This window comes from Amblyomma americanum, chromosome 7 (assembly GCF_052857255.1).
Source record: "Amblyomma americanum isolate KBUSLIRL-KWMA chromosome 7, ASM5285725v1, whole genome shotgun sequence".
Classification (NCBI taxonomy): Eukaryota; Metazoa; Arthropoda; class Arachnida; order Ixodida; family Ixodidae; genus Amblyomma; species Amblyomma americanum.
The window spans coordinates 164,346,774-164,362,931 of record NC_135503.1 but is presented as its reverse complement, the minus strand read 5'-3'; the positions used below and the strand labels follow the sequence as shown (position 1 = coordinate 164,362,931).

The window sequence follows — 16,158 nt, the reverse complement described above, 5'->3', positions numbered from 1 at the left end:
AAAAATCGCCGGACGTGACGTCTTTTCTTAAAACCAGATGCGACGTCATGGGTTGAAATAACGCTTGCGTTGTAGCAGCAAGTGTAGTGTGGACCGCGGTGCGAGCCGCGACTTGCCGTGCTTCTCTTGGGAGTGTTTTGCATTTCGTTCTGTCCTAGGCCGGGTCCTTTGCGAAGTATGGCCGAGGAGGGTGAGGAGTTTTGGTTGCCTTCGACCGATGTCGCATTTTGAAATAGACCATTTTCTCACATCTACGTTCTAAGCTGTTGTAATTAGGTGTTTGTAGCTAAGCTGTTGTAATTAGGTGTTTGTAGCTTTTCCTCTTTGTTTCAGGAGAGAAGGAAGGCATAAATGTGGCAAAAAAAAGTTTATGAAGCCTCCCCATAACCCGCGCAATGTGCTCAGAACGTCTGGGCCGCAAATTCGCCAAATTTCAGTGCAGCTGCGGGCTCAGTTTGCACTGTGGGGAGATAAGCTGTTCTTCCTATGCATTTAACGGAATAGGTGGAGTACATAGCAGCAGCAACGACCTTGGGAGCTTTGCTTTCCTCCTACTTAAAGGAAGAAGCAGCGCGATGAAACACGACACACACGAGCGCTCGTGTGTGTGTCGTTTCTTTGTGTGTCCGTGTTTCATCGCGCTGTTTCTTCCTTTTCAATGCATTACCAACTAGCCTGGAACCTTGCTCTTCTTTCCTATCACACCTGGAAACAGACTGCTTTTTTAGGTGGATGCTAGTGACTCCCTTAATACGTTGCTCTTCAACTGTGAAATAACAGCATAAATAGGACACTACTCTGCTGTCATACTTGGCTAGCTTGACTGTTGCCTACACTTATATAATGACAATGCAGTGTGTAAGTGATGGAACAGCTGTAGTGGCGAAATTGAACAAACGAAGCTGCGCATATAAAAGTTTATCTGTCTGGTCGAATTGGTGTTTCATGACGCACGCTGTTGTGCTTAAGAAAAAAGGACAATTTTAGGAGGTGGATAACACTTGCGCTAACTTGCAACTGTCTTTAGGTTTGTAGATAACATTTTGATCCTTCTTAAGACTACCTTAAGAAAGACACCTCAGAAGGCACTAGGCAATTTCTAAGATGGTTTCTATCTGCTTGAAGTAGCATAACAGAGAAATTACATTTCTTTACATAATATTTGTTCTTGATGAAAACTATATATGTGGGACTGATGCACCGCACACAGGCTTGTCTATTTTTCTAGAGCGGTGTGGAGCAGTACAAGTGAAATCCAGCACAACTACTCTAATTTTGACTCTGTCTGTGTGGCTTTGCTTGTGTACAAGCACGCTCGGTGGAATACAGTACTAGCTTTAAATGTTTGTTTCTATTACTCTAGGAAGCTCTAGGCAAGTCTGCTCATGTGTACAAACAAGCCACTGCTTCTTTTTCTCTGATTGTACCCGGAGACCACACTGTCAACATGCATGTCAAGAAGGGGTGGGAAAAGCAAGTGGTGACTTTGATTAGCATGAAGGCCTCTTCACTTCCTGGTGTTGGGAGCCAGAGGAGCAACCTGTGAAACCAATCCTGTCCACACATAAGCATGGAATTTCACACAGAATTTCACAGTCTGAAAATAATCTGCCCATGAGACAATGTCCCTTAAGCTGGGTAGGTACAACTCAAGAACCAAGTGGGTTTTCTCTGTCAAGGACACCCTTCCAGCCAGTGGTGTCAGGCTAGTCTCATGACCCTGATAGTGCAACAGTGCCGGGAGGGGACTATCTATCCCCTTTCATCTGCCATTCCCTGCATTGTCACGCTAGCAGGGTCCTTTTGCATTGGCCGCCTTCCCGTTGCTTCTTTGAATGAGACTGTGGAGGTTGCTGCACAGAAGGCGGCTTAGTGGGGCTGGTTGGAGGATGGTTGGGCATCCTTCCATGTCATCATTTGAAGTGTGGTGGAGGGGGCTACTCAATTTCTATCAGCTAACTGCAGCAAGGAATTATTCACATGTTAGGGCAAAATAAATGCCAGCACAAACTTTGTTTTGTTTACTTTTCTTCCATGAAAAAATTGGAAATCTACGTGAACAGCACTTGCATATTTTTCTAGATTATATTCAGGTTCAGTCTTGTGTACTTATCAACTCTAAAGGTCCTTCTAAAGCAATTGAGTGTTTACCTTTGTATTCCAGTACAGACCCCAGTGGCATTGCTGAAATTCTAAAGATAACAGAGTACTCACTGATACTCACTGATACTTACAATAATTTTTCGCAAGTCTCTTGGCAGTGCCAGTATCCCTGAAGATTGGAAACTTGTGTGCGTGGTGCTAGTACCCAAATCGGGTGTTAAATAGAGCTTAGTAACTATAGGCCTGTCTCAGCTTTCGATTGCACCCTTCATGAGCGGCTGATATATAAAATGTGCTTGATAATAATTGGCATATTATTTCCTGGCCTGAAGAATACTTGAGCGAGAAACTGCAATGTTTTGTTATTGATTGTTTAAAACCGTCATTTGGTCATGTGAAGACAGGAGTCCCTCAGGGCTCCATTTTAGAGCTTACACTAGCTTTAATATATATCATTGACATTTCAACTAATATGACGTCTACCCTCTGCCTATTATCTAGTTACCGGTTGGCACGTACTTAATTATACTGATTGCATGAAGTTGCAGTCTGATCTGCATGCACTGGAGGAATGGTGCCGAGCTTGACAGATGACTGTTAACACCAAGGAAACTAAGCTTATAAGATTTGCTAACTGCGTCAAAGTATTGTTCTTTAGCTACACAGTTAAATAGGATCTGTAGATTCCAATAAATATTTGGGTTCCTACTTAACTCCCGACCTGTCGTGTACTGCTCATATCGAAAACATACTAGCCAGCACTTACAGAATACTCTGATTCATTTCTTGCTCACTTCATGAAGCAAACAGTCGTTTGTACAGTCCCCATCAAATATATCTTATTGACCAGCTATAATGCCTACAAAGTAAGGCTAGTTACAGTGTTCACCTAGCTCCATCATCTGTCAGTTTAAAAGTAACCTCAACCTTCTTTCTTTAGACAGGAGGCGTAAAATACCCAGTCTTTTGTTCTTTTACAAGATTTGTCATAATCTGGCTACCTACACTGCAGCGCTTATTACGCCAGCTTCATATTGACCATAACTTTAAAGCTGAACCATCATTCTCATGCACTGATTTAAATGATTATCATTATTCATCTTCACTCTTGGCTATCAGTGAATGGAATCGACATCTGAGAGATATTGGCGAGACTGCAAACCCTGAACTTGGGGATTATGTAGCAAAATAGAAGTGTGCATTTTTATTCCTGTCTTGAATGTTATACTGCCAGGTGTTTAGCGTTCATTAACGGATGCGTGATGTTTGTTCTTTTTTTTTTGCTTTTTAAACATATATGCTGCATCCAGAGCCGTGGGTTCTCTTGTGTTTTGCTGTTTCTTCTTTCTCCCTGTGTAATGCTGGGCCCTCAGGGAAAATGAAATGAAGAACAGGGCATTGCTTGGAAGTGCAGGCAGCACACGAATCCCTCCCTGAAGGCACAAGTTTTGTTCTTTGTGGGGTGCAGAGAAAGCTGGCAGCAAGGATGGCCCCCCTGGTGGCAAGGCCAAGAAGCCCAGGTTTAGGGACTGTGATGAGGGGGTGAGTGGCACTCCACTTCTTCATGGTGCTGTTCTTTCCAACTTGCCTGTTGGGCTAGTGCAGCCACTTGTGCGGAGGAGTCTTTTTACTTCCTTAAGAAGTTAACATTCATTATCCTGGCACCGGAGGAGGACTGTGGCGTTATCCCACAGGGGATTTCACCCCTTGCGCCCTAGAGCAATGTGGCGCAGTTAACAAGCTGCATGACCTGCCTCATTCAGGCATCGTATGCCACACGACAGCAGTGTGTTACATACCGCTCAGTGTTTTCACCACTGCTGGGTCGTTTACCTTTGTGTGCAGGCTCTTCAGTTTAGTTAGAGCAGAAAACACCACCGTGTATTTCTTTAGCCTCTGCCTTGCTCTTCCAGAGTGGTATATCAATAGGGCCCCTTATTTCTCTTTTTATTTTTTCAAAAATTCAGGGCTTACAAAAACCGGCAATATTTTACCAGCTAGAATTTGGGCACCAGGTGGATTTTTCAGCAAAAGTTGTCATTATTCTTGTTTAATCAATTTATACTTTTCAGCCGAAGAAATGTAATAAAAAGCACACAGTAGTAACACTGAATAACAGGGATGAAAGGAGAGGACAACATAAGCGCTAGACATCAACTGACTTTTTTCTCAGAAAGCCGTGCATTTATTGGCAATGATCGGGTGCGAAAAAGTGTCAACTATAAAACTGCATATGCAACTACACCTCCCGATACAGGAACTCCAGTTTCCTGGCAGAGAGGTAAACATTTGGTTTACTCACACAAGAATGCCTTTCCATGTGTAAAAGAAAGGCTTCCCATACCTCTCACTCCTTCTGGCTCGCATTTACAGATATCACACGTGTCTGCTCAAAAAATGGAGCACAGTCTTTTTCATCATATTCACACCGTTTGCAATGTGTCGCCAAGTGTCCAGGGCCTGATATAGCAGCTGCCTGAGTCTTATGCTCAATGAGTCGAATGCTTATACATAGGCCAGTTTGGCCAGTGTAACATTTTCCACATGATAACGGAATTCTATAGACAACATTGGTCCTGCAGGAAAAATGCGGCTTTCCATGTTTGATGGGCCGTGGCAGTTTTCTGTTTTTCACATCAACAACTTTGCAGAGTTTGCCAAGTTTGTTCAGTGCAGTAACCACAACTTAGACATTGCCTTTCGTCGCCACCTTTTTAAGGTGGTGCGGAAGCTGGTGAACATAGGATAGCCCATTCAGTCGTCTGCGTCTGTTCCCCAGTTTTTAAGGCGATAGCCTTTAATGGCTCGTACTCGGGTCCGTCCGTTACATTTTAGGTCACGTGACCTTAAGTTCACGTGACATCACATGATCTCTCTGCCACGCGCGCGCCAGCTGCTCTTCTCCTCTGTCGTGAAATCAATTCAAGCACGGCAAATTCAAATCAGTACAATGAGTCGCAAACGGCTTTCGCCTTCCTGCAGTTAAGAGATACTTATATTCAAGTACTTTTTGCAGGGTAAAATTATGTAATGAGTAACTTGTTCGTAATGGTTAATGCTTTCGAGTGAAAGAGATAAATTGGCATTTTGTAGCGTTCAAAGACATTTGCCATTTTGAGCACCAGCACTGAATGGAATCCAAGTTTCGCTGAAGTTTTAACGCATCAGAGGAACTTTCCACAACATGGCAAACGACACAGTCGTCAGCATATAGCCGAACTTTTCAAGCCGAATTTTGCAGGTAAGATCCAAAACAATATCTTTGATATAATTCAGAAAAAGAAGGGGTCCAAGAATAGAGTTGCGGTACACCTGAGGAAACATTCACATAATCCGAGTGCGAACCATTGATCAAAACATGCTGCATGCGGCCCTGAAGATACGAATGAAGCCAATCGATGACAGTGGGGTGCAGACCAAGACAACTTAATTTATGTAACAATAGTAAATGAGGTACAGAGTTAAAGGCTTTCTTAAAATCTAGAAATACGCAATCTTTTTGAGAGCCACGGTCAAAGGAAAAAAAAAAGATCATTACTAAACACAAGCAACTGAGTACTACAGGAAGAACCCGACCTAAAGCCATGCTGAACGTCTTTAAAATACTCATGAGAGTCAAGGTATTCTATGACTGCGCTATATATTAAGTGCTTCAACGTTTTACAGCACGCACTGGTTAAAGAAATTGGTCGATAATTAACAGCAGAGTTTTTTGAACCACTTTTATGCACGGATATCACATTAGCATTTTTCCAGTCATTTGACAGAGACGCTGAGTTACGAGATGCTCGGAACAAGATGACTAAGTAATGAGATTTCATTCGCGCATGACTTTAAAACAAAGTTAGGAACACCATCAGGACCACCGGCAGAAGATGAATTGATATTACTAAGCAATTTTAACACACCTTGGTGAGTAAAAACCAATTCAGACATGGTTTCAGTGTCAGATTCACGAGTTAACGAAAGTTCTCTGATGTACCTTGGCGCAAAAGCAGATTGAAAAAAAGCATTAAAGCAGTATGCCTTGTCACCATCATTAGTAAAAACTTCACCATCGAGGTCTAAATTCAGGATTCCAACTGGTTCACGTTCATTGTGTTTAAAAAACGTCCACAATACCTTGGGATTATTATGCAATTTTGATCCCAAGTCATTAAAAAGGCTATCGTTAAGAGCTTTAATTTCAGTTTTTAGTGTACTGCCAAGAGCACGAATTGACTGCAATACTGCAGGGCACTGATTTTTTTGTATGATTTTAGAAGCCGATGTTTTTTCCTGATAAGCCGTCTGGTATGCTGCGTGATGCACGGTTTGTCGCGGCAGCGCTTTCCAGAAAGACTTTTAGATGGGATATATTGATCAGTTAAGCATTCCAGCTTATTCTTGAATACTTCCCAAAGGGAACTACAATCTAAATTCTGGCTAAGCTTAATAAATTCAGGAAAGAAAAACACAAGTTAGTTCAAAATTGATGTATAGTCGCCCTTATTAAAAAAGAAAATCTTTCGAGGTCAACCTCTTGGAATTAAATAAGGAAAATGCCAAACATTGGTGACAACACTACTGTGGTTGCTTATTCCTGGTATGATCACAGTGTCACGCACTACTGAAGGTCGGTCGCAGAACAGTAAATCTAACACTGAAGGTGAATGCTCAGTTTCCCGTGTAGGCTCAATGACGTACTGGTATAGGTCATTAGTAGTAATTAATTCATAAAAGGCTGAAGGCAATGAAGAATGGCTCGTACAAAGAGGTTTGTAGTCTACCCATTTGAAATCGGGCATGTTGGGAGTCCCCACCAAAAAGGTCATTTTTTAAGCTGAGTAGAAATTCAGACAGTGATCTGAAAGTGTCAGGGTTGGTAGCGGAAGGAGTACAGTAGACTGAGCCAATAGCCAAATTCTTTCCATTGTTTAGGTGAAGGTAGCACCATACTGACTCTCAACCCCTACAGTACGTATCATAACCGGTGGGAAATAGTTCAGTGCTGAGAACGGAATTATCCAGCCACGATTCAGTGCCAGTTATAACATGAGGTGTTACAGAGGAAACAAGAGTAGCAAATTCATCAGTTTTATTTTTGATATTCCTGCAATTCACGACAAGAGCAATATGGATAAGATTGGTAAAGTAGCCGAAGAATTTTATGCAAATCTATACTGTAGCCAGTGTAATCAGAACGTTAATGAGAGAGGCGCTAGTGCACAGCAATGGGACATCCCACCAGTAACGAAAGAGGAAGTAAAGAAAGCTTTAGGAGCAATGCAAAGGCAGAAAGCAGCTGGTGAGGATCAGGTAACAGCAGATCTGTTGAAGGACGGAGGGCATATTGTCACGAAGTGGTGACTGCAGTCCGGAGAACAGAAAGGCTACGAAAATGGTGTCTAAACAAAAATCTTTATTTGGACTGAATTGAGGCCACAATGTACTGAATCACTCGGTGGCGGCGTAGCAACAAGCGTGCTCGGCAGTCATCGAACAGAATGCCCACCGCTGTCGGCCGTGTTAAATTTAAAGCTGATTGTTCATTAATTGTTATTTCGTTCTGTCTGCTGCTGCCATGTAATGGTTTCCTGGGCCTTCGTCAAGCGGTTCGTACAGGTTTTAGCCCAGGTGACCATCCAGATACTTGCTGGAGAAAAAATTATGATTTGATTTGATAGCGAACTTTCTAGATAAAGCGTGCAAAGTTACTAGAACATTCTAAAACAACGTAGAATCAGCTCTCCCTGGATGTGATCACTCGAGATAAATCTGGTCACGTCTTGCGTCGCAAACAAAGTGATAAAGCAGCATGGCGGCAGATTTGAAGAATGAACAAACTCTGCAAAGATTCGTGGCATTACTCCACTCTCAAAGAAGCATCAACACGATGCATTAATACAAATAATGCGAATAGCAACAAATAAAACGGACCATGCGAAAATAAACACAGAGTGTGGAAATGCAGCGTCCTTTAGTGCGCATAATAGGGCTTCATACGGACGACATGGACAACTTCTTGTCATACGCGGCATCGCTGGGATGCAGTCATTGCGTCAGGGATGACTTCATAATCCAGTTCACCTAGCTAACGAAAAACCTTGTACGGGCCGAAATAGCGCGCAAAAGCTTTTCACTCAATCCACGGCGGCGAATGGGCGTCCAAACCCAGACTTGGTCTCCTGGCTTGCATTCCGCGTTGTGTCTTCGTAGGTTGTAGCGTCTGTCGTCGGACCGCTGCTGATCTTTGATCCGTAATCGGGCAAGCCTTCGAGCTTCTTATGCGCGTTGAAGGTAGGCGGCAACGTCGACGTTCTCTTCTTCTGCAACGTTCGGTAGCAAGGCGTCTAGCGTGGTCGTGGCCTCCCTGCCATGGACGAGCCTAAAAGGCGTCATCTATGTGGTCTCCTGCACTGCGGTGGTGTATGCGAACACGACGTAAGGCAGGATGACATCCCAGGTTTTGTGTTCGGCATCGACATACGTAGCGAGCATATCGGCGATGGTTTTGTTCAGGCGCTCGGTCAGTCCGTTGGTCTGCGGATGGTATGCTGTTGTCCTCCGGTGGCTGGTTTGGCTGTAGCGCAGGATGGCTTGTGTTAGTTCCGCCGTGAATGCTGTTCCTCTGTCCGTGAAGAGCACATCAAGGGCGCCGTGTCGAAGGAGAATGCACTCCACGAAAAATTTGGCGACTTCTGCTGCTGTTCCGTTCGGTAGGGCTTTCGCCTCGGCGTAGCGGGTCAGGTAGTCGGTCGCTATGATGATCCACTTATTTGCAGACGTTGACTTTGAGAAAGGGCCAAACAAGTCCATGCCGACCTGCTGAAGGGGCCTTGAGGGGCGTTCGAAGAGGTTCAGAAATCCTGCTGGCCGGGTGGGAGGGGTTTTTCGTCGCTGACAATCTTGGCAGGTTTTCACATAATGTGCGACATCGGCAGACAGTCAGGGACAGGAATACTTGTCTTGAATGCGGCAGAGGGTGCGAGTAAACCCAAGATGTCCAGCTGTCGGCTCATCGTGTGAAGTCTGTAGGAATTCTTCGCGGAGACAAGCAGGTACAACAAGGAGGTAGGCTGTTTTGTTCGCTGCTAAGTTCTCTTCATGAGGACATCCTTCTGTACACAGAACGGAGACATTCCTTGCTTGAATGAGGCGGGGGTGAAGAAACTTTACCTTCCAAGTACTCGATGAGGCGCTTAAGGTCGAGGTCCGAGTGTTGCTGCTGGGCAAAAGAGCTGGGGCTGATGGGTCCCAGGAAGGCGCCCTCATCGTCGTCTGGCGGCAGTGCATCTACAGGGGCTCGTGAGAGGCAATCGGCGTCAGAGTGTTTGCGTCCGTACTTGTAAACGACGGTGACGTCAAACTGCTGGAGGCGCAGACTCCATCGAGCGAGGCGGCCAGAGGGGCCCTTCAAATTGGCAAGCCAGCACAGCGCATGGTGATCGCTGACCACCTTGAACGGTCGCCAGTACAAGTAGGGGTGGAATTTCGATGTTGCCCAGGTGATGGCAAGGCACTCCTCAGTTGTCGAATATTTAGCCTTGGCCTTGGAAAGGGAACGGCTAGCGTATGGGACGACTTGCTCCAGCCCGTCGCTTTTTTGAACGAGGACGGCGCCTAGGCCCACGCTGCTTGTGTCGGCATGAACCTCAGTATCGGCGTTTTCGTCAAAATGCGCGAGGATCGGTGGGGACTGTAAACGACGCTGAAGTTCCTTGAAGGCTTCTGCTTGCGGCGCTTCCCATTTAAACGGCACGTCTGCCTTCGTCAGTTGGGTCAGGGGCTCGGCGATGCGCGAAAAGTTTTTCACAAATCCTCGGTATTACGCGCAGTCCGAGGAATCTGCACATTGCTTTCTCATTGGCTGGCGGTGGAAACTGTTCAATAGCAGCTGTTTTCTCCGGGTCTGGGTGTACTCCCTCCTTGCTAGCGATGTGGCCTTAGAAACAGCAGCTCTTTATAGGCAAAGTGGCGCTTTTCTGCTTTCAAGTTTAGGCCAGACGACTTGATGGTGTCTAGTACTGTTCGAAGTCTTTTGAAGTGCTCTTCAAAGTGCGAGGCAAAGACAACGACGTCATCTAAATATACCAGACAAATTTGCCACTTCAGGCCTGCCGGCACTGTATCCATTACTCGCTGAAACGTCGCTGGTCTGTAACAGAGACCAAATGGCATCACCTTGAACTCAAAGAGCCCACCCGGAGTGATGAATGCCGTCTTCTCGCGATCTCTTTCATCGACCTCAATTCGCCAGTGGCCGCCCTTGAGGCCCATCGATGAGAAATACTTGGCGTTACACAGCCGGTCCAGTGTGTTGTCGACGCGGGGGGAGGGGGCAGACGTGCTTCTTTGTTATGTTTTTCAAGTGGCAGTAATCAACACAGAATCGAAGTGCACAGTCTTTCTTTCTCACTAGAACAACCGGTGCCACCCATGGCTGTTTGAAGGCTGGATGACGTCATCGCGAAGCATTTCTTCCACTTGGTCTCGGATCGCTTGTCGTTCTCGCGGTGACACACGGTAGGGGCTTTGACGGAGAGGTCGGGTGTGCTGGTTGGTTATAATGCGATGCTTGGCAATTGGCGTCTGTCGGATCTTCGGCGATGACGAAAAACACTTGCGACACTGATTCCTCGGTCTAGAACCAACTTGCATGTTCCCCTCGATGATGGCTTCAGTGGTAATGGGTTTCCTGACGCCTATGGTCAGGATAATACTTGAACGGGGTGCGACGCTCACTTCTACCTCCAGGACACTCAGGGCAATGTGATTTTCCAGAGTTCTCATTGAAGGCATGGCCTCGTCCGTCGAAAGTGTGATCAGCTTGGATCGCAGATCGATGATCACCTGATGCTAAGGAAATCCATGCCCAAGATCACTTCGCAGGAACATTGCCGTAGCACATCGAAGGTCGCAGGATAGGTATGTTCTTTGGCAGTCACTCGCGCTGTGCATCGTCCTGTTGGCATAATGAGGTGGCCCCCTGCGGTGCGAATTTGTGGGCCATCTCAAGTCGTCGTGACTATCCTCAGCTGCGCAACGAATGTTCCATTCATCACCGAGTAATCGGCTCCTGTGTCGACAAGAACGGTAACTTTCCGGCCGTCGATATTCACTTCTAAGTCGGATGTCCTGGCTCTTGCATTGCACGTCGCCCTCGGCGTCGGGTCACGGCTTCGTCGCATATGCGAGTCGCTGGTGGGGCCTGTCGTCGAAGCTTTTCTGGGTGGTGGCATCATTTTGAAGGCATTTCGTATCATGGTCGGGGTTGTCATTTTGTGCGGAGCTGGTGCAGTGAGCTTAGCTTCTTCATGCGGCGTAGCGGGTGCAGCGTCTTCATGGGGCGTGGTCGGTGGAGGATCTTCGGCGTTTCGCTAGTGAGCAACCTCACCTCCAGAGGTTGCTGTCTTTAGTTTCCCCTACAGGGGCTGGGAGACCTTCCTTACACCGCGGCTGTGTAGCTGCAGCAAGGCGACGCAAAGCACGAGGTTGACGGCAATGCTGAGCACGAAAGGCGGTTCGGCGTGCAGTGCTCTCGACGCAAGTACTCGTCGATTTCCATCGGATGTTGGCCTATGCATGGTTGTGGTGCGTCAACGGCAAATCCTCGAAGACCGATACGTCGATACGGGCTGTGACAAAGAATATGGCCGGCCTCCCCGCAGTGGAAGCACAACGGCCGGTTGTCGAATGTCCTCCAGGCGTCGCATTTCCTGGGGCTTGAGTGTTGCTGATATAGGCTGGGCAGGCGGGGGCAGAGAGGCGGCATTCGGGAACAAATTGTTCATGTTGGGGAGGACGTAGGTGTTGTCGTTGGGGCTGAGGAGTGCGTACTGCAGCGGCATAGGTCATGGCCTGGGGTTCTGTGGCCGTCGGGGTCCCAAGTGCCTGTTGCACTTCTTCCCGTACCACATCCATGAGAGTCGCTGCTTGCTGCTGTGGGGAAGTTGGCAGTAATCGGCGTAGCTCCTCGCGGACGATTTCGCAGATCACTTCCCGCAAGTTGTCGCTGGTGGTGATTGTTGTGTCCGTACGGATTGCACATACATAGGAAGGGCGGTTGTACTGCCGAGCCCAGACGACGAGGGTCTTCTCAATCGTGCAGGCTTCTTGCATGAATTCGTTGAGTGTTTTTGGCGGCTGGTGAACGAGGCAGCCAGAGAGCTACTCTTATACGCTGCACATTAAAAACTGAACTTTTTTTTCCTCTGTCATCTTGGGGTCGGCGCGGCGAAAGAGGCGCTTCATCTCTTCAACGTAACTGCGGACGGGCTCGTTCGGAAGCTGGATCCTAAACTCGAGGAGTCGTTCAGCTCTTTCTTTCCTCACGACACTGATGAATATCTTCAAAAGTTCCATCTTGAAGAGTTCCCATGCCGTTAGAGACAGCTCGTGGTTTTCGTACCATGTACGTGCTAAGCCCTCCAGTGAGGAAAATACGTGGCCAATTTTTGCCGCATCATCCCACTTGTTGAATGAGAAACGCACTCAAATTGGTCCAACCATTTTTCGGGGGTTCGCCTAGGGATCCACTGAAAGTTGGCGGCACCCGCAGCTGTTGCAGTATGATTGGTGTCGACATCTTTGGCAAGGTTGTGGTGCTTGTAGCAGCATATTTTTATTGTCGGGTGCGGTCCAGCAGGGTCCCGCACTCAGGCTTCTCTCCCTGAAGACGTCTGCTGGCTCGGTTAATTGCTGGCTTCTCCTCCAGTGCAAAGCGCAGAGGGCTGGTGTCACGACTTGAAGGGCGGCATCCGGAACATGGAAGGCTACCCCGCACCTCCATGAAGTGGTGACTGCAGTCCGGAGAGCAGAAAGGCTGCGAAAATGATGTCTAAACAAAACTCTTTATTTGGGCTGACTAGCGCCCACAATGGACTGCATCACTCGGCGGCGGTGTAGCAACAAGCGTGCTCGGCGGTTGTTGAACAGAATGCCCAGCGCTGTAGGCCGTGCTCAATTTAAAGCTGATAGCGAACTTTCGAGATAAAGCGTGCAAAGTTACTAGAACATTCTGGACCAATGTATAATCAGCTCTGCCTGGATGCGATCAATCGAGATAAATCTGGTCACGTCTTCCATTGCAAACAAAGCGGTAAAGTGGCACGGTGGCAGATTTGAAGAATGAACAAACACTACAAAGATTCGCGGCATAATTGTGCTAGATATCTTAAGCTATATACGTAATGCCTTATGACCTCGACCGTACCAGAAGTTTGGAAGAACTTAACATTGCCTTAATGTATAAGAACGGAGATGTCAAGGACTTGAAAAATTACAGACCGATCAACTTACTGACCTTTGCCTACAAGGTGCACACTAAGGTAATTGCTAATGGAGTCAGGACAAACTTAGACTTCATTTAACCAAATGGTCAGATGGGCTTTCGTAAAGGATACTCGACAATACATTATATTCGCACTGTCAATCAGGTGATGGAGAAATGCGCAGAATATAAACAACCTCTATATATAGCCGTCATGGATTACAAGAAAGCATTTGACTTGGTGGAAACCTCGGCAGTCATGCAAGCATTGTAGAATCACAGTGTAGTGATGTGCAGTGAAGTCTTTTCTTAAAGTACTGGAAGATACCTTTAAAGACTGCACAGCCACCATAGACCTTCATAAAGTAATAAAATTCCATTAAGAAAGAGTGTCATGCAGGGAGACACGATCTCGCCAGTGCTATTCATCACCTGTTTACAGGAGGTGTTCTGATGCCTTCATTGGGAACAGCTGTGGATAAAAGTTAATGAAGAATACTTAAGTAATTTGCGATTCGCTGATGACATTGTCTTGCTAAGTCACTCTGGAGATGAGCTGCAAAGCATGATCAGTGAGTTAGACAGGCAGACCAGAACAGTCGGTCTAAAAATTAACATGCAGGAAACCAAAGTAACGTTCAGCAGTCTCGCAAGGGAACAGCAGTTCACAGTTGATAGCGAGGTGATGGAAGTGGTAAGGGAATGCGTCTACTTTGGGCAGGTAGTGACCGCTGATCCGGATCATGAGAGGGAAGTAATTAGAAGAATAAGAATGGGGTGGAGCGCATATGGCAGGCTCTCTCCGACCATGATTGGCAGTTTACCAATATCTCTCTAGAGATATCTATACAGCAGCTGTATCTTACCGGTACTCATCTATGGGGCAGAAACGTGGAAGCTAATGAAAAGCTACCAGGTAGAGAAACCAGCAGAGCAGGATGCGTACACAAGAGAAGGAATTGACAGGGACGACGCTACAGACAACTGAAAATTTTTACTTGATCAAAGAATCGAGCAGAGCAGGGAACAAGCGCATGAGCAGGCAATGCCGAGAAAAAGAAAAAAAAACAAGAGCTAAGGAAAGATCAGTCTTTAAAAATACTATCTTGCACGTGGAGACTATGTCCCATTCATGAATCGGTATTCTTTAGAAGGAAATTTGACTGACGTGCCGCTGACACAATCACTGCCTGACTTTTATTTTAAAACCTTCCAAGATTTCACGTTCTGTCTGCGTTTTGCCTCAGCCGATGATTTTTACACTGCTGAACCAGTACAGCTTTGACATTTGTTACAATGTTTAGGGAGATTGGCCATATTATCCAATTGGAGTTGCAAGCTGGTTTCTTGGCAATATTCCTGCTGCCAAGAAACCAGCTTGCAACATCAAGCATGCAACTAAATTTGTTGAGTGCAATGTTTGCATTGTGTACGAAACCCCTCTAAGCTGTGGCAGTGTCTACATAGGCCAAACTGACCGATGCTTGAATGATCGATTACGCGAGCACTCCAATTCACTCGAGGGTGTAAGCGGTAGGCACTTGCCCATGCATTGTAGGGACTGCGGGTGCTGTCCTCTTTTGTACAAAAGTAAGGTTGTTGGCTCCAAAGACCAGCTTGCCAGAGAAATTCTTGAGGCGTCTAACATCCAAAGGACTGGAAGGGACAAGTGTGTTAGCGAACCTTCCCTTGCTCTCTTGCATCAAGAATTTTGTTTCCTCAATTCAAAGTAAAATTTTTCTTCGTGCTGAATGTTAAAGATAAAGTGGGGGTGTTTGCTGTTACCTTTTGTTTGGGGCTCTGAATTTTTGTGCGTGTGACGTTTTCATGATAACTGTATCGGCGTCCTAATCTTTCTGTTTGTTGCTGCGTGGCTGGACATGCGCACTGGTTTCCTCGAGTGTGGATTTCAAATAAACCTGCAGTTGTCAGTTAGCGCTCGTCCTGTGTCGTCTCTGCTCTGTCCTGTCTTCATGCGCAATGTCTTTTTCAAAAGTAAGAAGCCTTGTTTTCACTCATGTTTTGGCTTGTAGCTTTTGGAATGTACTGTTCGAACAAGGCCCCAAATTAAGCATCGTCACAAATAAAAAACATTAAAAAGAGTTTAAAATGATAAATGGACGAAAATACTGTATTTGGACAATTGTATTTCAACTCAAATGTAAGTCGACTCCCCCCCCCCCCCCCCCCCCCCCCCCAACCTTACATTGCAGAAAAAAAAAAAACTTGGAGATCATTTACGCTTGGCCTTTAATAATATAACGCGATAGTACTATCCTGCGGCCTTTGCTTATCGCCAGAAGCTATTGGCTGCCATGCGCGGGAGCACCTCTGGGCACATTCCAATACGAAAATGTATTGGTAACTGGACTACTCATCCACACTTGTGCCATCGTCCTCACTAGCGTTGCTGTCGTGATCGCTGCTGCGGTCCCACAGCTCGTCACTCTAACACCGTCGTGCAGCGAAATCCTGCACTTCGCATACAGCCACATCACAATATCGCGTGGAACAGCTGAAAATTTTGCCTCGCTGCAGCTGCCACATCTGTATCACCCGCTGTGAACATCGAACTTGTGGCCCGGCACGCAGTTAGTTTCTTCGGCGTAAAGAATGACAGCCATCTTAAATGTCGGACCCGGAGTACAAATGACGATTGACGAAGCACTACATTAAAACCTTGTGAAACGCGGCCGGCAGTAGTCAAATGGTTCAGAGCCAAAGAGAAACTATGCGTGAGCGGCGTTGGCTCTTCCGTCAGCTACCGACACTCCCCGGGGCTGCTGCGGTTCTAAGTGGCGGTG

General features: G+C 46.4%; 1 protein-coding gene across 7 annotated transcripts in view; it reads left to right on the top strand.

The window, feature by feature from the left end:
* Positions 1-30: 30 nt before the first annotated feature.
* Positions 31-16,158, top strand: part of LOC144096744 (uncharacterized) — a 135,810-nt gene continuing 119,682 nt past the window's right edge. For 3 of the 7 annotated variants that reach the window (XM_077629595.1, XM_077629597.1, XM_077629594.1), the window contains exons 1-2: positions 32-190; positions 3,572-3,645. In XM_077629595.1, the coding sequence (XP_077485721.1) occupies positions 178-190; positions 3,572-3,645 (87 nt within the window). In that variant the 5' untranslated portion in view covers positions 32-177. Of the gene's footprint in view, positions 191-3,571; positions 3,646-16,158 lie in introns of all 7 variants that reach the window. The other 4 variants (XM_077629600.1, XM_077629601.1, XM_077629598.1 and 1 more) reach the window with 2 other exon arrangements.